Source organism: Peromyscus californicus, unplaced genomic scaffold (genome assembly GCF_007827085.1).
Source record: "Peromyscus californicus insignis strain IS unplaced genomic scaffold, ASM782708v3 Scaffold_9__1_contigs__length_137607984, whole genome shotgun sequence".
Classification (NCBI taxonomy): domain Eukaryota; kingdom Metazoa; phylum Chordata; class Mammalia; order Rodentia; family Cricetidae; genus Peromyscus; species Peromyscus californicus.
Genome location: NW_026294617.1, coordinates 56772223 through 56796993, shown reverse-complemented (window position 1 = coordinate 56796993; position 24771 = coordinate 56772223). Strand labels below are relative to the sequence as shown.

The following is a 24771-nucleotide window of genomic DNA, read 5'->3' as shown; positions in this document are numbered from 1 at the left end:
TTGTCAGTCTCTGGTGTTGGACTCTGACGTAGATGATTTTTCTTTGAGCCACCAGATAACAAAAAGATAACACCAAGACTTATTATTAATGATGAAATTGTGGCCAATAGCTTATGGTTGTTTCTAACTATCTCTTATAACTTAAATTAACTCATATCTTTTTTTTTATTTTTATTTTGCAATACAATTCAGTTCTACATATCAGCCACGGATTCCCTTGTTCTTCCCACTCCAGCCCCCCTCACCTTCCCCCAGCCCACTCCCCCCATTCCCACCTCCTCCAGGGCAAAGCCTCCCCCGAGAACTGAGATCACCCTGGTAGACTCAGTCCAGGCAGGTCCAGACCCCTCCTCCCAGGCCGAGCCAAGTGACCCTGCATAGGCCCCAGGTTTCAAACAGTCAACTCATGCAATGAGCACAGGACCTGGTACCACTGCCTGGATGCCTCCCAAACAGATCAAGCCAATCAACTGTCTCACCCATTCAGAGGGCCTGATCCAGTTGGGGACCCCTCAGCCATTGGTTCATAGTTCATGTGTTTCCATTCGTTTGGCTATTTGTCCCTGTGCTTTATCCAACCTTGGTCTCAACAATTCTTGCTCATATAAACCCTCCTCATTCTCGCTAATTGGACTCCCAGAGCTCCACCCCGGACCTAGCCATAGATCTCTGCATCCAGATCCCTCAGTCCTTGGATGGGGTTTCCAACACGACAATTAGGGTGTTTGGCCATCCCATCACCAGAGTAGGTCAGTTCCGGCTGTATCTCGACCATTGCCAGCAGGCTGTTGTGGGGGTATCTTTGTGGATTTCTGTGGGCCTCTCTAGCACTTTGCTTCTTCCTATTCTCATGTGGTCTTCATTTACCATGGTCTCCTATTCCTTGTTCTCCCTCTCTGTTTTTGATCCAGCTGGGATCTCCCACTCCCCCAAGCTCTCTTTCCCTCGACCCTCGCCCTTCATTACCCCCACTCATGTCCAGGCTGTTCATGTAGATCTCTTCCATTTCTCCGTCATTGGGCGATCCTCGTGTCTTTCTTTGGGTCCTGTTTTCCAGGTAGCCTCCCTGGTGATGTGAGTAGCAGTCCAGTCATCCTTGTTCCTCATCTAGTATCCTCCTATGAGTGAGTTCATACCATGTTTGTCTTTCTGAGTCTGGGTTACCTCACTCAGGATGATTTTTTCTAGATCCATCCATGTGCATGCAAACCTCATGACTTCATTGTTTTTCTCTGCTGAGTAGTATTCCATTGTGTATATGTACCACATTTTGTTTATCCATTCTTAGGTTGAAGGGCATCTAGGTTGTTTCCAGGTTCTGGCTATTACAAATAATGCTGATATGAACATAGCTGAACAAGTGCTCTTGTGGTGTGATTGAGCGTTCCTTGGGTATATGCCCAAGAGTGGTATAGCTCGGTCTTGGGGGAGATGGATTCCCAATTTTCTAAGAAAGCGCTATATTGATTTCCAAAGTGGCTATACAAGCTTGCATTCCCACCAGCAGTGGAGGAGAGTTCCCCTAGCTCCACATCCTCTCCAGCATAAGCTGTCTTCAGTGTTTTTGATCTTAACCATTCTGACAGGCGTAAGGTGCTATCTCAGAGTTGTTTTGATTTGCATTTCCCTGATGATTAGGGATGTTGAGCAATTCCTTAAATGTCTTTCAGCCATTTGAGTTTCCTCTGTTGAGAATTCTCTGTTTAGTTCTATAGCCCATTTCTTAATTGGACTGTTGGGCATTTTGATGTCTAATTTCTTGAGTTCCTTATATATTCTGGATATCAGTCCTCTGTCAGATGTGGGGTTGGTGAAGATCTTTTCCCATTCTGCAGGCTGTCGCTTTGCCTTGTTGACTGTATCCTTTGCTCTACAAAAGCTTCTCAGTTTCAAGAGGTCCCATTGATTGATTGTTTCTTTCAGTGTCTGTGCTAGTGGTGGGCTGGAGAGATGGCTCAGCCGTTAAAGGGTAGGCTCACAACCAAAAATATAACTCATATCTTTTAATCTACATTGTTTTACATGGCTCAGTTACCTATTTTTTTTTCTTTTTTTTCTTTTTTTTTTGAGACAGGGTTTCTCTGTGTAGCTTTGTGCATTTCCTAGATCTGGCTCTGTAGTCCAGGCTGGCCTCGAACTCACAGAGCTCTGCCTGCCTCTGCCTCCCGAGTGCGGGGGTTAAAGGCGTGAGCCACTACCACCCAGCTAGTTACCTGTTCTTTGAAATGCTCATGCTGCTTGCTCTGTGTTTCCTGGTGTCTCCCTCTTTTTCTTCCCAGCATCCTCTGTGCCTCGAAATTCTCCTTAGTTTTTGGCCATTCAGCTTTTTATTAAACCAATCAGAGTGATATATCTTCACTGTATAAAAAAGACTTTTCCACAAGAGTCTGAACTTTCCTTAAAGCCCCCTCTGAGCTCTTAACTGTCTGTCTGTCCCTGGTATTAATAATTATTCTAATATACTTCTTAGCTACATTGATCCATCTTATCATCCCTCATCCAAAACCTTTAAATAATCATATTTTCTATGAACTTATACTATTTCAGGAGATATTCAATTAGTTTTGCCTTAAGTTCTGTAATATCACCACAGAGGGACTCTTTGTTCTTGTCTTCTTGAAAGAATTTAAACAAGAGACACAGTTTAAGCAGAAGTTTATTTAGCAAAACAAAGCAAATATTCCTAACAAAGATTGAACAGAACTTTCCCAAAGGGTGGCAGCAGCTTGATGGGTTCTGTATTGGGGATTTTCAAGGACTTCTTATATTGATGTAAAGGCTGTTTTAGTTCTTGAACCACCATGCTAAAATATTCTGTCAAGTCCAAAATCATATGTATTTTTAAAAAAGAATATTTTAAGTGATTCCACCACTTAGAATAACATTTTTCAATTAGTGACTACTAGTCATTCTCTCCATTGAACCCTGCTTTGATTATTTCTTATATTATTTCATTAAATTTTTACAACACATACATACCTGCATACACACAAATAACTTTTTATTAATATTTATGTGATGAGTGTATTATTCTCAAACATGTTGGACCAGATCTTCCTTTAGGGTATTTTTTTCTATGATACCCCCCAAAAATCCACAAAGGTAGAGGGAACAAAACTACAATATAAACAAGATTATATCAAAATAAAGACCATTTGAAGATGTAGATCTTTAGTACACGTGTATGCAATGGGAACAATCTGTCTAAGCTCAAGGATTTGACCACAAACAGACATTCTGGCCATCTGGACAAACATGGCTGTGATATTCTTGCCTCCCTCATACCTAACTCCTTTTGGAGACTTCTCTTGTTCTCAAAATTGATTTTATGACTATCTTTGAAAACAACTTGAAGTCCTAGGGTTAGGACGATTCGTTGCTTTTAAATTCAAGTCTGCATAAAAGGCTGGGACTAGGGGTTTTGCAGTTAGATTATTGGGCTGCATAAATAGGAAATATGACTTAAGATGTCTTTAGAAACAGAGTCTCTCATATATACCATTTATGTCTGTCTTCTACACAGTAGCATGTCTTAGTAAAACACAATATAAATCAGTGATTCACTGACGTTATTATTATACTAACATCAGTGGCATTACCAACATCAATATTTTGTCTTGTAATAACAAAGGGAAGAGCACACCTTTAGAAGCAGCTCTGTGAAATGAGACTCAAACCCAGAACTCTCTGCTTCTCATACATATTTCCCCTGCCTTCTCATCAAACCTGATGCTTTCATGTCTCAGTATAGTAAGGGGATAATAGGAAGATGCATTGGAACATATACAAATTCTTATGTAAACAAACATGTACATGTCACTTTTCTTTTTTTAAGAGCAAACTGATGCTATATAATGGGTAATAATATTAATCTGTGACCAAACTGCAGGGTATCTATTTTATATGAGCATATTAAACTTATTCCCATTTGAAAAATATTACTATGATAGTTCTCACATTTCAGAAAGGTAATGATTCAAATCCTTAGCTAACTTTTATCCTTCTTTCCTGTTGCCCTGCTTAGGCACTCTAAAATGAACCTCATTCAGTATTTAGCAGTTTAAACTATGGCCGAGCTTTCTTGTCCGTCTCCACACCTGTGCTCCTGTTGCCTGCGATTCTGGTTCTTTTTCTTCTAATTGTTGCCATCAGAGCTCTTCTTAGGAGACCCCGACAGACGCTGCCATGACCTACTCCCTTGCTCAATCTGGTTTCCCTCTCATTATCTGACCCTTCTCACTGCACGTCATAGTTAGGAGGAGGGTCATCTGAGAGGGGCTTTAATTGTCTCTGTGAGCTAAGAATCAGATGCAGCCACTGAACAACAAAGGGCATCCAGATGAGCACTGCCGCTGTTGTTGAAAGCAGTGCTACTTCACACACTTTAGAAAAAAAATAAAAATAGAGCTCTAAAGTTCCAAAAGTTTCATTGTTCAGAAATATGGGCTTCTGGAATGTTGTCTGAAGTCTTTTTGGTGACTAATGGTGGAAGTTTGGAGCATTGCAGCTTCTCTGGCCTGAGGTTAAAACAGGCTCTGTCACGGAAATCGTGGAGGGACAGCTCAGGAAGCAAAGCAACAGTCAAGTCCTAACTTGCCATATGTTGATGTTTATGATTTTTGGTTTCTATGGGGTCTTGGAGTTCAAGTCTTGTGATGGGATTAATGAACTAGAGAAAGGACAGAGAGCTCATTCTTTGTGTCATGTGAGAACCTAGACAGGAATTGGGGACCTCATTAGAACCCATTTTGAACCCAGACAGGAACAGAGGGCTTACTAGAACATCATAATGATGCCCTGACATGGACATCACAGTACAACTGTGAGGAAATATATTTCTGAGATTGCCATGCATTGCACTGCGAGGCACACAGACTATTACGTGCTTTGCCCAGGTGAAAAAAAACCTCTCTTTTCTCCCTATTATCCAAAGCAAACCCATGCTCTAACATCTGGTTGTAAATATTCTTTTTGCCTGGAAGAATCTTTAAAGAAAAGGAAAAAACAAAACAAAACATTTGCTTGCAATTCTTTTACTTCAGATCATTGTTCGTCACATTTTCTCATTAAAAATCATCCTTCCTGTTCTGTTGCCACATCTGCAACTCAGGCCAACCATTTTCTGGCTATGAACTCAACTCTGGATTTACTGTGCTCCATATTTTTCATAAAATACATCATTTACTAATTACATTTATTATTGAATGAAAAAAGAAAGAAAAAGAAAAGGATATGACTGCTCCTAGGTATCGGGAAGGAGAAAGTTTATTGTAGATAAAAGGAGAGCATAGCCAGAGGCAGAGACATCTGAGAGAGTTCAGAGTGGACATGACCAGACTGATCTGTGCCATGTGAGGAGGGTGGGAGGTAAGAGAGAAGGGAGAAAGGGGAACCAGGTGCAATAGCCAGGATGCACAAAGGAGAATAAACCAGGGAACCAAAATGTCTGGGTTATATAAAGTAAAGCAGCTGTGGGGAGGGCAGCCTAGTTCCTGGGCTGGAAAATTCAGGGTAAAGGGTAGGGTATGCCAGCCTCAAGGACCCTGTAACAGGTAGGGACTGAGGGACTGTAGGGAGAACTTGCAGCCAGGTCTGCTTTGATATGTTAAATGAACACCTCAGCTAATTGTCCCAGGTTTGAAATTATTAAGTTATTAGCAATTATTAAATGCATTACATGACCACTAAACTATAGGCCTCATGTCAGTTGTCCCTTGCATTATTTCTTCTATTCTGATGCTTTACAAGCACCTATAAGAGAATTTCTTTTTCTTAGTAATTAAGTAGCAGGTTCTAGGTTAAGTTTTCTTGAATTGAGAATCCTTTTCTTATGATCACTATTTATTAATAGAAAGGTTTATAATTTTTATTTCATTATCTGTCTTTTTTTAGCTTTTCACATTTTTTTATAGTCACATGCAGAGGTCTGATTAATTTCAGCTTCTTCACTGCCAATCAATGTGGGAGAGACTGCTCCAACTTCTGGGTCTTCTTGTCTGTGATGACCAGGGTATAAAGGTACCTGCTGCAGCGAACTTCGAACTTTGTATTATTCTTGTTCTTCTTGATCTTGACAGATTTGGCATCCCTCTGCCTGGCTGTGAGCAGAAAGTCCTTGATTTCCTTGGTTTTCCAAGGCATGGTGAAAAATGCTTGGCTGTAGATACAGCATATCGGCAGCAAAAGTAGAGAACAGAGAAAGCCTTATTTCATTATCTTAAGCATTACATTACTTTAAAATCATGTAATTTACTAGTTTCATATTTTTTAATTTCCTCTTCTTAACTCATAAAATATAACTTCGAATAGGTTATTTCATTCCGAGTATTGCATTTTCTTTGTCCTAACAAGCCTATCATGTATGTGTGTATGTGTATGTGAGTGTGTGTGTGTGTGTGTGTGTGTGTGTGCATGTGTATATAAATCTAGAATTATCACCACAAATCACTCATGTTACAATTAAAGATATCTGTGATATATCTGGGATACAACAAAAGTCCTTATTTTTGTCTTTATATTGTGGTGTCTTCATATTATCTATTCGGTAGCCCAGAGTCCTCCAGTTTTCAATTCCAGACACAAATTTTCTCTGTTCATTCTTATCCAGAGAAAGCCCATTTAGGCCACAAGACTGAATTAAAATGTCTTTTCAAAGACATTGATTAAATTATGTACATACCACCAATCTTGTACTCTTAAATTTATAAACATTATCCTTGTTTTTTGTGTCAAGGAATTTTTTTCTAAAATTTCCATATGTATTTCATATAGAACTTTGATTTCTTTTTATATATTACAAAAATGTTTTCTGTCAAGTAATTTGGTGCATGTAAAATAACTGAAAGTAAATACAGATAGTGCCTGCTCACTCCCCTTGAGTACTACTCCTAACACTCTCTACCTTGGTTCTGTTTCATTTGCTTTTGAGAATTCCAGCCTACTATAAAACTTGCAAACTATCTGTCAGTACATTTCACTCCTTTCATTTCCGTTCTTTTGTGAAGATTCGTTTTTTTCTAAAACCTTCTTTTCATTCCATTATGAAAATGGGTTTAAGAGGTTTTAGCTGCATGTGTATTCTGTTGTGGTCTCAAGTCCCTGCCTGAGTGTGAATTAGGCACTTAGAGAAGAATGCAAGCACAGGAAGAACACAGAATGGGACTAGCATCCCTCAGAAGCCTGGCTCCTGCAGGGCTTGACTTACTTTAAGGGGAAAAAGAAAAAGCAGGATAAATAGCAGGATCCTGAGAAGTTATCTGCTTTGTTCTTTGCCTTCAGACAGTTAGCTATCTATGTTTTGCAGGACAGATATATCCTCATGATCATTCCAGTTTATAATGTTCATGGTTCTTCTCTGCCAACTTTCACAGCCTATAAGGATGCTGCACAGCTCATACTCCCTGATCCTGCTGGCTGTCATGGAGGCTTTCTGCTTCTTGTAAATGCTCACAGGAGGAAATTAAATACTTTTCAATACTCAACAGTTACAATGAGTTTTCAATTCTATTCACTTAACATGTAAAGCACAGTCTAATCTTGTTGACATATAGTGTAAGCAAACTCTTTGTGAGGAATGAGAGGAGATTCTGTCTGCTTCTGGCATCTGAGCCTTGATGTTTAATATATATATATATATATATATATATATATATATATATATATATATATATATATATACACACACACACACACACACTAACAACGACATTAGTTTGGTATAAAGATTAAATAAATGGATGCATGTGAAAACACTGAGAAACCCACAGATATGCTTCAGTTGTGAGGCCTCTCTTTTCTCCCCTTTTTATGGCCCACTCTGAGTTTTGCTTGTGTAGCTATTACTGCATCTGGAGCTTTATGTCTTTGCTTTTTGCTTTGTCTGTTTTTCTTCAACTCTGTAAATTTCCTACAGAAATTTGAAGTTAATATTTATGTTTTGGTCCTATTTGAAAAAGATAACCCAGAGCAAAATATTAAGGTCTAGTTTATCATTTGTGATTATGTCTGCTTCAAATATGAAAGACCAGCATATTACACTCTAGACTAGAGAGTAATGAGATGACCTGCACTTCAAATATAGGTCAACCATATCACAAATGCATCAGCTTGGCAAGCAGGGACCATCATGATTCCTAAAGGATAAGAATGTCTGCTACTCAAGTCTAAATATTATGAGCCACTGCCTAGCTTTGTAAACATGTTAACCTACTGTTTTAAAGTTGCAGTCAAGTTTTGTTTGAATATTCCTCAAATCAGATCAAAGATAATTTACCTAATACTGTGAATTAGAGTTAGGTATAATTAAAGGAAACACACTAACATCTAAAATGTTTAGTTAAGCTTAAATGTTTGCCAGTATTGGAAGAAGTGTTCAATTCAGCATGCTTTGACAGTATTAAAAATATCATTATGTGAAGAATGTTTGTGGTGTGAAGAATTAAACCATTCCCTTATAGAGAAGAAAGAAAACTTCAAAGGCTTAGGGGACTCAAAAAGTTGCTAGAGTCACAAGGAATTTCTTCAGTCATCGGTAAACAATTGCTGAGGCCATTAGACCATCTTCAGTGGGCTGACTGCATGTTGTGTTGTTAGCATCAGTGCTTCAGCTTTTGTGAGTCCTCACTCATCCTGGAGTGGGGATTTCAATAACAGAACTGCCTTGAAGTAGCCTATGCTGCTATGAGTAACCCCACTAAACCATAGTTCACTAGGCTAGATGTGGGTGGAATCACCTCCTTGGACTGCTGTCAGTACTTTATTTTTTATTTTAATAATTTTTATGCTTTGAAAGTTTCATACATTTATATAGCATATATTGATCTTATCTGTTTATTACTATTTCCTTCCAACTCCCCTAGTATCTGTTATCCCTTCTCCCTTCCAACTTTATGTCCCCTTTTATTAATATTATTAATTACATCTAGAGCCCAATTATTATTGTCCTTAGGTTCCTATGTGCATGATAACCCACCAGTATATGCAGCACCTACCATCTATCATAGTCGCAAAGAAGAGTAACTTTCCCTTCTCCAGCAGCCATCAACTGCCACTGGTTCCTTTTGTCTTGGAATCTCCAGTAGGTGTGGGGTCTCTTTGTCCCCTCCCAATTCATGCTGGGATTTTGATTGGCTTTATCTTATGTTATGCAAGTCTTGTGCAGGTACCCACAGCTGCTATGTTCATTCCTACCAGACATGTCATGTCCTGAGGCCAGCATTTCGCAGCTGTCCTCCCCTGCCTCTAGCTCTCACATTCTTTCTGAAACCTGCTGTGTGACCTCTGTAGGCACAACCAAAACACAGCTGAACATTTGGTGTTATTTAGATCAGCATTTTGACCAGTTGTAAGTCTCTATATTAACCATGTACTGTAAAAGAAAGCCTCTCTGGCCAGTGTTGAGTGCACCACAAACCTATGGGTGTAAGCAAACAATTTAGAAGGCAATTTGGCAGCAAGATCAATTAGTAAAATAATAGCAGTAGATTTCTTGTTCCTCACAGAGTTATGATGGCTAGTCATGGGGTTTTGATCAGGTTTTTAGGACTAGACATAAAATGTATCCCATGAAACTGGCCTCATATTCAGTAAGAAAGCAGTTGGTTTTCCCATAACTAACATACCACTATTGTAACAGTGAGCACATTTTTGCCGGCCAGTCAGTATTGTTTCATGCAGGATCCAGTGCTGAGACCATTAATATTGTTGCCCATTAGCAGCCTGAATAACAACTTCCAGCACTATGTAATAATCTAACTAGTGTGTGTTTAAGATTGGTTTCTCTATAATGTTTCCAAAGTAAATAGTGTTTTTGGCAATGAGGTGTTACCATCCAGTTATAGTGGAAAACCAAAATTAGTGGCAATGATTTTTATTGTATTGGCTGCCTCTGAGGGCTTCCTGATCAATACTCATAGGGAGGAATTGTGTGCTGGGCACTGAGGTCTACACTTAATAACATATCTTCTGAGAAAAGCATCATTCACATAGGCAGAGTGTTTCTGTTCAAACTGTGTGTCTCTCTATGTCTCTGTCTCTGTCTCTCTTTCTCTGTGGATATGTGTGCGTGCATGCATGTGTGTGTGTGTGTGTGTGTGTGTTTATGTGTATATGTGTGTGTTTGTGTGTGTGTTTATAAACTAGTGGATTTCCATAAGCTTTCTTCATCTATTCATGGTTTTGATCAAGTCACCCCTACCTTTTTGTCTTCCAAATCTCAGTCTTCTCACTTAAACCTTTACCTTTGGTATTCTCCCAGTCACAGTTCATGTCAACAGCAATCTCCTATCACTCTAACTGAATTTTTGTCTTTGGAAGATTATAGTTTCCTATACAGGTTTTTGTGTACTTTTCATTCTGATAAAACCTTCCAATAACAGCGAACTTCCCATCTTTCATTCATTTCCATGACTGATACTTTCTGCCCCAAGTACTAACTTCAATTTCATTTTACCTGCATTTTACTTCCCTCCTACCTTAAACAATCTACCCCACACATATGTTTCTAGTTCCTTAGCTTCTATATACCTTCTCAGTCAAGCATAGAAATTAAATATGCAAAACTAGAATCTTTGTATGAGAGTGAAAATGAGAGGATTTATTTTATAGTACATGGTTGTTAATATGGAGACTTACATCTGTTCAAAATGCTGACCTAAATAACACCAAACATTCAGCTGTGTTTTGGTTGTGCCTACAGAGGTCACACAGCAGGGTTCAGAAAGAATGTGAGAGCTAGAGGCTGGGGAGGACAGCTGTGAAATGCTGGACTCAGGACATGACATGTCTGGTAGGAATGAACATAGTAGCTGTGGGTACCTGCACAAGACTTGCATAACATAAGATAAAGCCAATCAAAATCCCAGCATGAATTGGGAGGGGACAAAAGGACCCCACACCTACTGGAGGTTCTAAGACAAAAGGAACCAGTGGCAATTGATGGTTGCTGAAAAAGGGAAAGTTACTCTTCCTCGAGAATATGACAGATGGTAGGTTCCACATATACTAGTGGGTCATCACACACATAGGAACCTAAGGACAATAATAATTGGGCTCTAGATGTAATTAATAATATTAGTAAAGCCAATTTAACTAAAGAAACACAGAGAAGACAAAAATTAATAAAATTAGAAATGAGAAGGAAATCATTACAACAGCTATCAATGAAAATCAGAAAAATATAAGGACAGACTTTAAAATCCTTATTCCAATAAATTGAAAAATCTAAAGTAAATGGGTGAATTTCTAGACACACATCACAAACCAAGGAGATACATTATTTAAACAAATTCATAATGAGGAAGATATTGAAGGAGACATAAAATGTCTTCCAACTTAAAAAAATAACCGAACCAAATGAATTATTCATCATGATTAATTTTTTTTTCCTTTTTAGAGATGAAGGTAAATCAATAAATGTTATCCACCACACATATAGACTAAGAGGTATAAATCACATGATCATCTCAATAGATGCAAAAAATGCCTTTGACAACATTCAACAGCTCTTTATAATAGAAATCGTAAGGAAGAGTGGCGCCGTGAGACACAGAATCTGCCAACTATGATTGGAGCAAGAGGTAAGTGTCTCCTCTACCATCTCGAGTCTTATATCTGGGACTCAGGCCCTAGGGACAAAATTCATGCTCCCCTTCTCCCACCTATCACTGCCCCCAGGTGCAGGCCATCAGGGAAGACTCCTACAGGCAGACATACCCACCAACACACCCTATCAGACCAGACGCTGCAATCTATATGACCCACTCCCTGCCCCAAACCCATCTTTCCCCCTGGAACCTCAGCAGCTCCCTGACACAGATTCCACCAACCCTGAATGCACTAAGAGCTCCAACTGGACCAACAGTGGCCCCCTGAGACACAGACACAGTCAGTACAGAGTGGACCAAGAGCAGCTCCCTCAGACACAGACATCTCTTGTACCTATTCAAGGAAGAGATGGGTAGATACCATTGCAAAAATACATACAACAACATAAAGAGCAATATGGCACCGCCAGAGCCTAGTGGTTATACAACACCAAGACCTGAATATTATAATGTAGAAGAAACCGAAGAAAGCAACCTTAAAAATAACTTTATAAAGATGATAGAGGTTTTAAAGATGAAATAAAAAATTCCCTTAAAGAAATTGAGGAAAATACAAACAAAAATTGGAAGAAATCAATAAATCCCTTAAAGAAAACCAAGAAAAAGAAATAAAAAAGGTGAAGGGAACAGTTTGAGACCTGAAAATTGAAATGAAGAAGACACAAACTGAGGGAATGCTGGAAATAGAAAATCTTAGTAAATGAACAGGAACTACAGATGCAAGCACAACCAACAGAATACAAGAGATGGAAGAGAGAATCTCTGGCATGGAGGATACAATAGAGGAAATAGATTTGTCAGTCAAAGAAAACACCAAAGCCAAAAAAGGCATAACATAAAACATACAGGAAATTTGGGATACCATGAAAAGGCCAAACCTAAGAATAATAAGGATAGAAGAAGGAGAAGAATACCAAGTCAAAGGCACAGAAAATATATTCAACAAAGTCATAGAGGAAAACTTTCCCAATGAAAAGAAGGAAATACCTATGAAGATACAAGAAGGTTATAGAACACCAAATAGACTAGACCCCCCAAAAAAATTCCCCTTGCCTCATAATAATCAAACCTCTAAACATAAGAATAAAGAAAGAATATTAAGAGCAGCAAGGAAAAAGGCAAAGTGACTTATAAAAGTAGACCTATCAGAATAACATGCAACTTCTCAATGGAGATTCTGAAAGCCAGAAGGTCCTGGACAGATATAATGCAGACACTAAGAGACCACGGATGCCAGCTCAGACTACTATAGGAAGCAAAACTGTCAATCAACATAGACGGAGTACACAAGATATTCTAAGACAAAACCAGATTTAAACAATACCTATCCACAAATCCAGCCCTACAGAAAGTACTAGAAGGGAAACTCCAACATAAGGAGGTTAGATGTACCCACAAAAACACAGGCAATAGATAATCTCATACCAGCAAATCCCAAAGAAGGGAAATACACACACACACTAACACCAAAAGATAACAGGAATTAACAATCACTGGCATTGATATCTCTTAGTATCAATGGACTCAATTCGCCTATAAAAAGACACAGGCTAACAGAATGTTTCTGGAAACAGGATCCATCCTTCTGCTGCATACAAAAAACACACCTCAACTTCAAAGACAGATACTAACTCAGATTATAAGGCTGGGAAAAGACTTTCTAATCAAATGGATTTAAGAAGTAAGCTGGTGTAGCTATCATAATACATATCAAAATAGACTTCAAACTAAAGTCAATCTAAAGACATAGGGAAGGACATGACGTATTCATCACAGGAAAAATGCACCAAGATGAAATATTTCAATTCTGAACATTTATGTCCCAAATACAAGGACACCCACATATGTAAAAGAAACATTGCTAAAGCTTAAACCACACATCAAACCCCACACACTAGTAGTAGGAGACTTAAAGACTCCCCTCTAACCAATGGACAGAACTGCCAGACAGAAATTTATCAGAGAAATAAGGAATCTAACCTATGACATGACTCAAATGGACTTATTAGACATCTGCAGAACATTTCACCATGACACAAAAGAATATACCTTCTTCTCAGCACCACTCATGGAACCTTCTCTAAAACTGACCACATATTCAGTCACAAAGCAAATCTCAACAGATACAAAAAAAAACTAGAATAACTTACTGTATTTTACTGGACCACCATGGCTTAAAATTAGATTTCAACAACAATAAAAATTACAAAAATCCTACAAACTCATGGAAACTGAATAATGCTCAACTGAATCACCAATGGATCAAGGAATAAATCAAGAAATTAAAGACTTCCTAGAATTCAGTGAAATGAGTGCATAACATAACCAAACTTATGGGATACTATGAGGGCAGTCCTAAGAGGAAAATTCATAACATTAAATGCCAAAATAAGAAAGTTGGAGAAATCTTAAACTAGGACTTCAATAGCACACCTTAAAGCTCTAAAATGAAAAGAAACAAACTCATCTGGGGAAATAGACACCAGGAAATAGTCAAATTTAGAGCTGAAATCAATAAAATAGAAGCAAAGAGAACAATACAAAGAATCAATGAAACAAAGAGTTGGTTCTTTGAGAAAATTAACAAGATAGACATGCCCTTATCCAATCTAACTAAAAGGCAGAGAGAGAGAGAGAGAGAGAGAGAGAGAGAGAGAGAGAGAGAGAATCCAAATTAACAAAATCAGAAGTGAAAAGGAAGACATAACAACAGACTACAAGGAAATCCAGAAAATCATCAAGTCATACTTCAAAAACCTGTACTTCACAAAATTGGAAAATCTAAGAGAAATGCACAATTTCTGAATAGGTACCACATACCAAAATTAAATCAAGACAAGTTAAACAGTATAAATAGACCTATAACCCCTAGGGAAATAGAAACTATCATTAAATATCCCAAGCACGAAAAGCCTGGTACCAGATAGGTTTGTCACAGAATTCTACCAGAATTTCAAAGAAGAGCTAATACTAATACTCTTCAAACTGTTCTGCACAGCTAAAACACAAGGAACACTGCCAAACTCATTTTATGAGGCTACAGTTACCCTGATGCCCAAACTACCCAAAGATGCAACAAAGAGAGAGAATTACAGACCAATCTTCCTCATGAACATTGATGCAAAAATACTCAATAAAATATGGCAAACTGAATCCAAGAACACGTCAAAATTTATTCACCATGATCAAGTAGACTTCATTTAGGAGATGCAAGGTTGGTTCATCATATGGAAGTCTATCAATGTAATACACCATATAAACAAACTGAAAGAAAAAAAACACACATGATCATTTCATTAGATGCTGAAAAAGCCTTTGATAAAATCCAAAACCCTTTCATGATAAAGGTCTTGGAGAAATCAGGAATACAAGGAACATACTTAAACTTATAAAGACAATTTATAGCAAGCCAACAGCTCACATCAAATTAAATGGAAAGAAGCTCAAAGCAATTCCACTAAAATCAGGAACAAGACAAGGCTGTCTACCTTTCCCATATCTATTCAATATAGTACTCAAAGTCCTAGCTAGAGCAAAAAGACAGCAAAAAGAAATCAAGTGAACATAAATTAGAAAGTAAGAAGTCAAACTTTCTCTGTTTGCAGATGATATGATAGTCTTCATAAGTGACCCCAAAAATTCTACCAGGGAATGCCTACAGCTGATAAACACCTTCAGCAATGTAGCAGAATAAAAGATTAACTCAAAAAAATAGTAGTTCTCCTATGTACTAACGATAAATGGGCTGAGAAAGAAATCAGAGAAACATCACCCTTTACAATAGCAACAAATAATATAAAATACCTTGAGGTAGCTCTAACTAAGCAAGTTAAAGACCTGGATGACAAGAACTTTAAGTATTCGAAGAAAAAAAATAAAGAAGATATCAGAAAATGGAAAGATCTCCCATGATCATGGATGGGTAGAATTAACATAGCAATAATGTCTATCTTACCAAAAGCAATCTACAGATTGAATGCAATCCCCATCAAAATTCCAACACAATTCTTCACAGACCTATAAAGAATAATACTCAACTTCATATGTAAAAACAAAAAACCTAGGATAGCTAAAACAATCCTGTATAATAAAGAATACTCTGGAGGCATCACCATCCCTGACCTCAAGCTCTACTATAGAGCTATAGTAATAAAAACAGCTTGATATTGGCATAAAAACTGACATGTGGATCAATGGAATCAAATTGAAGACCCTAACATTAATCCACATGCCTATGAACAAATGGTGCTGGCATAACTGGATATCAACATGTAGAAGATTGCAAATAGTTCCATATCTTTTTCCACGAACAAAACTCAAGTCCAAATGGATCAAAGACTTCAATATAAAACCAGTTACACTGAACCTGATAGAAGAGAAAGTAGGAAGTAGCCTTGAACGCTTTAGCACCAGAGACCGCTTCTTAAATATAACACCAGTAGCACAGAGAATGAGAGCAACAATCAATAAATGGTACCTCCTAAAACTGAGAAGCTTCTGTAAGGCAAAGGACATAGTAAATAAGACAAAACAACAGCCTACAGAATGGGAAAATACCTTCACCAACTCCACATCTGACAGAGGTCTGATCTCTAAAATATATAAAGAATTAAAAAAAAACTAGACATCAAAATGCCAAACAATCCAATTAAAAAAAATTGGCTGCAGAGTTAGAGAATTCTCAACAGAATAATCTCAAATGGCTGAAAGACAATTAAGGAATTGCTCAACATCCTTATTCATCAGGGAAATGCAAATCAAAACAATTCTTACAACTGTCAGACTGTCTAAGATCAAAAACACTGAGGACAGGTTATGCTGGAGAAGATGTGGAGCAAGAGGAACACTCCTTCACTGTTGGTGGTAGTACAGACTTAAACAGCCACTTTGGAAATCAATATGTCAGTTTCTCAGAAAATTGGGAATCAGTCCACCTTTAGACCCAATGATACCATTCTTGGGCACATACCTAAGGAATGCTCAATCACATCACAAGAACACTTGCTCAACTATGTTCATAGCAGCATGATTCATAATAGCCAGATTTGGAAACAATCTAGATGCCCCTCAACTGAATAATGGATAAAGAAATGTGGTACATATACATAATGAAATACATATACACTCGGCAGTAAAAAACAATGACATCATGAAATTTGCAAGTGAATGTATGGAACTAGAAAGTATCATCCTAAATGAGGTAACACAGACTCAGAAAGACAAACTCAGGTGTGTACTCACTCATAAGTGGATGCTAGAAGTAAAGCAGAGACTACAACCCACAGCTGCAGAGAAGCTAAGTAACAAGGAGGACCCTAAGAGGGATACATGGAACACCCTGGGAAGGGGAAATAGATGAGATCTCCTAAGTAAACTGGGGGAGATACAGGAGGCAATGGAGGGTAGAAGATGGAGGGTGGGAGCATGGGGGAATGGGATGGTTGAGCTGGAACAGGGACAGAGTGGGAGAGCAATGAGGGAGATATCTTGATAGAGGGAGACATCATGGGGATAGGGAGAAACCTGGTGCAAGGGAAGTTACCAGCTTAAACTACTTAGCAGTGGCAGAGCGGGTGCCTGAGTTGTCCTACCCTAGTGATCAGATTGGTAAGTGCCCTAAATTGTCATCATAGAGCCTTCATCCAATAACTGATGGAAACAGATGCAGAGAGCCATCTTTAGAAATGCCTTGAGTTGCCAATATAAGCTACAATGACTTTCCAAGATCATAAACATGATAGGAACAGCAGAGTTTACTGACACTCAAGACAGGATTGGTTTGCCTTCTTCTGCAGCAAGACTGTGCCCACTCCACAGGCTTTGTTTGAATATATAGTATGATGGACACAGTGCTTAAGGATGGGAGTTGTGGGCCTGGGGAGAAGACCCAGTAGGTAAGAGCACTTTCTGTGAAAACATTGGCTTTACATGTCCAGCACCAGTGTAAAATGCCTGCCATGGCCCCATTCATCCATAAAAGCAGTACTAGGGGCATGCCAGTGTCAGGATAGCTGGAGCTTGTTCTTTTCCAGCTTAGCCGAAACATGGCAGCCCTCAAGGTTAGTGAGAGATCCTGTATCAAGGAAATAAGGAAAGAAATAAGAGGAGGAGACTTTATATCCTCCTGGGGCCTCCACACAAGCACATGAGTACACACTCCTGGATAACCATGTATATACACATGCACACACATAAATAAAAAAATGTATTTAAGATGAATACAATTTTGAAACACAAATATATGAGTTCAAGTTTGTTTTTCAAATTGAGTTTCAAATAAGTCTCGGGTACTTTTCAGTAACATAATTTTGGGAAACACAGCTTCTCTGTGTCTGTTTCTTCTTTCTAAGAGGATCATAAGAATAGCGCAACCCCTCCCAGGATTTTTGAAGCAGCTTATTTAATGTGCACTCTTTGTATGCAGAACATCATTTAACATAATAAGGACACAGTAAGCATATAACAAAGATGTATTGGTTTCTTTCTCATGCTATCCCTAAAAATCTGAAATTCGACAGCTGATGACATAAATGAATTCTGTCACACATGCAGGACTGAGAAAACTGAAATGGGATGAGACTACATTGTCTCTAGATGCTCTAAGCAAAAATATTCATGTGTCACTCTCAAACAGTGCCACCCAGCATTCTTTTATAGCCATATCACTGAACCACTAGTCTCATAACTTTTTTTCCTTCTTGGGCCTCTAGAAATCTTTCTCTGCCTCTTTCTTATTAGGATATTATTCACATTATTTAGTGTGCACAAAAATAACCTAGCATAAATGTTCCTCATCTCATGCTTCTTAATTGTTTGTGTAAAGGCATGTATTTTTAAAATACAAAAAAAAAATATTATTTTTTTATTTCAGAGAGTAGAGCTTGACACGTTTTGGTAAGCATTATTATAGCGACACCAAAAAAAATGCATCCTTACACTTGGTTTTTTAAAGAACTTCCTATTGTTGGCTATGTGTTCTTTATCCCATTATTTTTCAATTAATGTCTTTGCAATACTGAGCTCTGTAGACCAAAATTATTTAGGTGCACTTTGGTACCACTCCACATTGCATTGAGATTCTCTTCATAGAGCCAAACTGGGGTTATCCCCAATCACTACCAAGCAGGGGGCTATTAATTGTCCTTTACAAGGAGAATAAACAGCAATTGCATAGAATCCTTGAGTCCAAATACTATGGATACCACTGGATGTTGTCCCAACTGGAGTATTTATAGTTGGTATTTTAAAGACCACAAAGTAAGTCTGGCCTGTAGTTGTAGCACTAAGGAGGAAAAGGAAGAAGGATTCAGATCTAGACTGAGACCATTCCAAGAGCAGCAGGGGTTACAGACTGATACCATTCCAAGAGCAGCCTGAGTTACTGACTGAGACCATTCCAAGAGAAGCCTGGGTTACTGACTGAGACCTGGTGGAATGGAGCTTAGCAATAATGCCCACCCACCAGCCAAAAGGTGAATAAATACCACAGAAAAGTATGTGATCCATTGCTTCAGAAATAACCATTTTATTTGTGCTTTCACATTATCTTTTCCCAAATTATATACCATTCATGGATAAGGTTTCATCAAATTCCAAATAATTTCATTCCTTGATATTTTACTTCAGGAAAATCTTAGACATGGTAATATCCTGTTTTTGTACCTATCATCATATGCCATGTGTTTACTCCAATCATTTTTATACAGACAAGTACATTGAATCAACACAATTTATCAGAGTGCAAGACATGATTGTCATGATCTTTCTGCAGATTTGCACCTTTTCATTTGATATCAATATCATGAAGGCAGAATTTCCTTACTGTTAAGACAACACATTGAAGTGTATTGAAATTGCCCTAAGTATGTGCAGACTCTTCCAGATTTTCTTTTGCTGCACACAGGGAATAGCCAGGACTGAGGTCAATGACAGAATATTCTGTAGAGCAGAAATTCTGCAGGTAGACATTCTGGGTTCACACTTTAGCTTTACTTAATAATTGTGTCACTGTGGCTCAGAAATACCCTCCTGATATCTTTTGAACAGCTAATACTGTTTCAAATTTCACACTTCTTTCAGCATTAGTATAAAAGATCTGTGGTTCCTAGTCTGCTGCCCTCTTAAACTAGCAAGGGCAGGCATCCATGTATCATCAAAATTGAACATTAGTCATAATTTGTGAAACACTATATTACAGTAATCACCATGCCACTTTGAACGTATTTTATGCTTCGAGTTTTAAGCCCTCATCTTTGGTCTTTGATGATTACTCCCTCACATCTGTCCAGGGTGACTGCAAACTCTGTCTTACATTTTAGAAGTGAAGGCATAAGCCCCAAGCTGTAACCAAAGCCTCAGTCTTTCCTCATACAGCTAACAGCAACAAAGGAAATGCAATCACTTTTTTTCTTTGTAATGTAGTCTAACAAGCAGACCACTAAGAACTGAGACTTTTGTCTTCATGCTCTGCTGGGAATTCCACTTGTCATGGTAGATATTCATGTATATGTCACAGGAGATAATCAATCCAATTAAGCCTTACCTTTTTTTCCTCCACCCTGACTCCTTTGTTGCTCCGGAATTCTTCCACTGAGATTTTCCCTAAATGGATTATAGTTGCCTTTGAAATTCAATTATGATATATATATATATATATATATATATATATATATATATATATATATACACACATACAGTTCAGTCAAGGTGTATATATGCATATATATATATATATATATATATATATATATATATATATATATATATACAGTTCAGTCAAGGTATATATATATATACAGTTCAGTCAAGGTGTGTGTGTATGTATATATATATATATATATATGCAGTTCAGTGTATATATATATATATATATATATATAGAGAGAGAGAGAGAGAGAGAGAGAGAGAGAGAGTTCAGTAAAGGTATTTGTGAGAAATAGAGGTAAAGGTTTCAGAAACTTAACAACCCTCTTGTTCTGAAGACAACAGCCATCTAAGAGCTACCTCAATTCTCCAGGATGTGTCCGTAGGGCCAGCTTGACTCTTTCTTAACAGATGTTGTTTTTAAACCAATCATAAGGTATAAATGCCATAAATCAAATGGACATTAATATGTTTCTGTCAAGTCTCTCTAGAAGACAGTTGAAGTTACAAAGGAGGCTTTATTTTTATTAAAATATTTGGTAAACTTGAGATGTGACAGCATCAGTCAAAAACTCAAAGTGTACCTGGAATACGCAAATGAAAAGCTTAGCCTAAAGACAGGCCCTGTCTCCTGGCTATACCTCAAGTTTAGAGCTGAAATGAGAGCTGAAAATATGCTTTATGCTTCATCCTGATACATTGCTTATGAAAATGAGAGACTATCACCTAGACTACTCTTCATTGGTAAATATTAAAAATATGGCTGGGTTATAGTACATCAGTTAGATCTCAGCTGCAAAAAATGAGGCTTTGTGGGGTGAGATGTTGCCTTAACAGGTCTCACAGAAGCATGCAAACACCATAATGCTGAGTGTTGTTCCATCAAAATCATACAACATATGTGTGGCTCCTCAATGACCAAAGGCTACTAGACTCCACCCTGAATTATGCTCAGTAGTCACTCAGGGTCATTCTTGGCGAGTCACCTATTCTTCGGTTCACGTTGCCTAACATCTGAATTTCATAATTTAACAACATAGGCCACTGAGGACTGTCTTGTTTTCCCACTCTTCCCTACAGATGATGGTGAAGAACTGCCACTTGCTACAACTGCCCAATATCATGTGAGGATTATCGCATGCAGCAATCCCATTTTGGCTGAGGAGTTGATGAGGTAAAAAGTGGCTGTGGCTTGTTTCCTCTAATCTTTCAGCATTACCCTGATATCTGGCTCCAGGTTTTTATTATAAGACCATTTAGGATTCATGCAACAGACCTGTAGAAGGAAAAATACCCAGACGATGGATCATTAGACAAAATAATCAAACAAATAAAAAACACTATCCAAATACCATTAAGTTTGTTTTGTGTTGAACATCTACTACTGGACATGGTGTTTGTCCTTAAGTGTGGTTTATATACACAGTGAGACTCCATTGGAGAAAACTGATTTTTCCTTTACAAGTGGTTCTCAATTGAAGATACCTTCATGGTTAAGGTTCAGGGCTTGTGTCCACTTTTTCTCTCCATGCTGGGACCTCAGCTGTCTTAGAATCATACAGTCCCTGTGTATGCTGCCATACATAGTCTTTGTGAGTTCATATGTCCATCATTCCTGCTGTGTTCTGAAGGCCTTGTTCCTCTGGTGTCCCCCATCTCCTCTGTCTCTTAAAAATCTTTCTGCATCCTATTCTTCAGAGTTCCCTGAGCCCTGAGGTGAGGGAATTGAAGGAGATATCCCAGTTGGGACTCAGTGGTCCAAGTCTCTCAACCATTGTACTTTATCTAGTTATGGGTCTCTATATTTGTTCCTATCAAATGCAGAAGGAAACTTATCTGATGATGGCTGGGTGGGAAACTTATCAGTGAGTAGAGCATAATGTCTTTAGAAGTCATTTTGTTGCTACAGTCCTTTAGCAGAGGTTTCCCCTAGGTCCATGTCCTATCTAGTCTTGAATACTTGACTACCCGGGCAGTGTCAGTCATGCTTTCCATCTCATGGAGCAGACCTTAAATCCAATCAGTAGTGATTGGTTACTCCCACAACTTTAAATCAATGTGTTAAACACAATATTTATTAACATATTCCACATGATCAAGTTATCTTCCGGGAATCTTTTGTAGTATCATTTCTTGAAGTTCAGTTCAAGAAGGAAAGCTGTATTATTGTTTAATAATTTTAATGAACCAGGAAATGAAATTTGTCCTTGGGAAATACTCAATGACTTAAGATTGAATAGACAGCAGACTGCTTATAGAGAAATCATTAGTAACTATGGAGAAAACATCCATTCTTCCTTTAGAAATGCCATGCCTTCCACCATTCCATGCATGCTATCATTGAAAGCTTTCAGCAGTTTGAATGGAGAAAAACTAATAGAACTGTGGAGAAGGATATAAACATCATAGCACAGCAAAGAGAACTGGGAGTGAGCAGAACCACAGCTTTTAATATCAACAAGAATGGTGCTAGAGGTGAGGGCAGGGGCTCTCAAGTGACAGAGCTAAGGTAGAAATATCAAAAGGTTTCTTCCTGGCTGGCTCTCTGTCCTCTCTGGGAAGAAAGTGCCCAAAGCAAGGCATTGTTTGTTTGTTTGTTTGTTTTTTGAATTATTGAAAACTGTTTCTTTCCTTATACAATGTATCCTGATTCCAGTTTCACCTCCCTCTACTCCTTGCAGTTCCTTTCCACCCTCTCTCTCCTATGGATGCACCCCCTTTCTATCTTCCATTAGGAAACATCAGGCTTCTACGAGATAATAAGGAAACAAGACAAAATAAAGTATAATAAGATAAAACAAAAATCGTCACATCAATGTTGATCAAGGAAAACAGACACATACAAAGGAGCCCCAACAGAAGGCATAAGAGTCAGAGGTCCGCTTGTTCACACACTCTGGAGTCCTATAAAAATGCTAAACTGAAAGCTATAATGTAGATGCTGAGAACCTGGTGCAGACCTGTTCAGGCCCTGTGCTTGATGTTTCAGTCTCTGAGTTCACATGAGCCCTACTCAGGTGATTTAGAGACATTGTTCTCCTGGTATCCTCCATTTCTCCTTCTCTTACACTCTTCCTGCCTCCTCTTAGGTGTGGTTCCCTGAGTTCTGAGGGAAGGGACTGCATGGAAACATTCCATTTAGAGCTGAGTATTCTAAATTCAGCCTGTCTCTTCTCTGTCTGTCTCTGTCTCTGTCTCTGTCTCTGTCTCTCTCTCCCTCTGTGTAATTTCTGGCTGGGGGTATCTGTATTTGGCCCCATATCCTGTGGGAGGAAGTTTCTCAGATACTGGTTGAGTAGGGCATGGGTCTATGAGTATAGCAGATTCTCATTAACATTTTATCACCTGTTTTTTTTAATTTTGCAATACAATTCAGTTCTACATATCAGCCACGGATTCCCTTATTCTCCCCCCTCCCGCCCCCCTCACCTTCCCCCCAGCCCACCCCCCATTCCCACCTCCTCCAGGGCAAAGCCTCCCCCGCAGACTGAGATCAACCTGGTAGACTCAGTCCAGGCAGGTCCAGTCCCCTCCTCCCAGGCTGAGCCAAGCGACCGTATCACCTGTTTTTTTAAGACCAGTAGTAATTGGTTTTACAGTAGGTCTCTGGGCTATCTGATCTCTATTTTTTTTGGTAAACCAAGAAGCATCAGGTGTTGGTTCCATTTCATGGAGTGGGCTTTAAGTCAAATCAAGTCCTTTATAAGAGTAGTATTTCTATTAACTGCTGACCCATCTATCTGTGGCCTGCTTTTTGTTGTTGTTGTTGTTTTGATTTGTTTTTGCTTTTATTTTTCACCTTATGTATAGCCAGTACCTCGATAAGAGCCTCACATTAGCTCTTTAAGATCTAATTAAATGAATCAATGAAATGACAAAAAGGATAGAGAGAGAATGTTTGGATGATGGAGCAGGCAAAGGAGATATGGAAGCAAACTTCTCTCTTGAGTAAAGTCACCAGTAACAGTGGCACCAACTCATTCTAAAGTCCTGTCATCACTTTAAAATTATATTTTTGTTGATTCCTCACTAGAATGGTACTTTGAGGGCAGCAACAGTACTTCAGCTGCCTATGTTCCCAGTAGTAGACAATAGGCAGCATTTATTAGTTTAATTGAATTAAATATCTAAAAACATTCTACCCTGCCAGACTGAATATCAGTCATCCTGGTCTCTGAAACAACAACAACAAATTCGAGGTGCTGCTGCTTTTTAAATTTTCTGCAAAACAGGTGACAGTAGGAAGATGTGCCCGTGGTTTGACTACTCTGACAAAGACACTAATTTGATCTCTTAAATGTTTCCCTCCATAATTCCATTACTTGAGGCAAGCCTTGAAAAAAGTCTTGTCAGGCAGCTGTCGCCACCCACTGCTTGTCAGCCTCTCAGGAGATGGGGGCTGTGTAGAGAAGGTGAATTGACACTGATCGTTCAATCAGATGCTTCTGGAAAGTGTCTCCTCTAAGAAGGCAGATTCCTTACAATGAGAGTCTCATGCTCCGGTTTGACTTGTGTTGATAAAATA

General features: G+C 38.5%; 1 protein-coding gene across 1 annotated transcript in view; it reads right to left on the bottom strand.

Annotated features, from left to right (window-relative positions):
• Positions 1-2638: 2638 nt before the first annotated feature.
• Fstl5 (follistatin like 5) overlaps positions 2639-24771 on the bottom strand; it is a 596643-nt gene continuing 574510 nt past the window's right edge. The window contains exon 16 of the mRNA XM_052730071.1: positions 2639-6157. Within this exon, the coding sequence (XP_052586031.1) occupies positions 5956-6157 (202 nt within the window). The 3' untranslated portion in view covers positions 2639-5955. The remainder of the gene's footprint in view (positions 6158-24771) is intronic.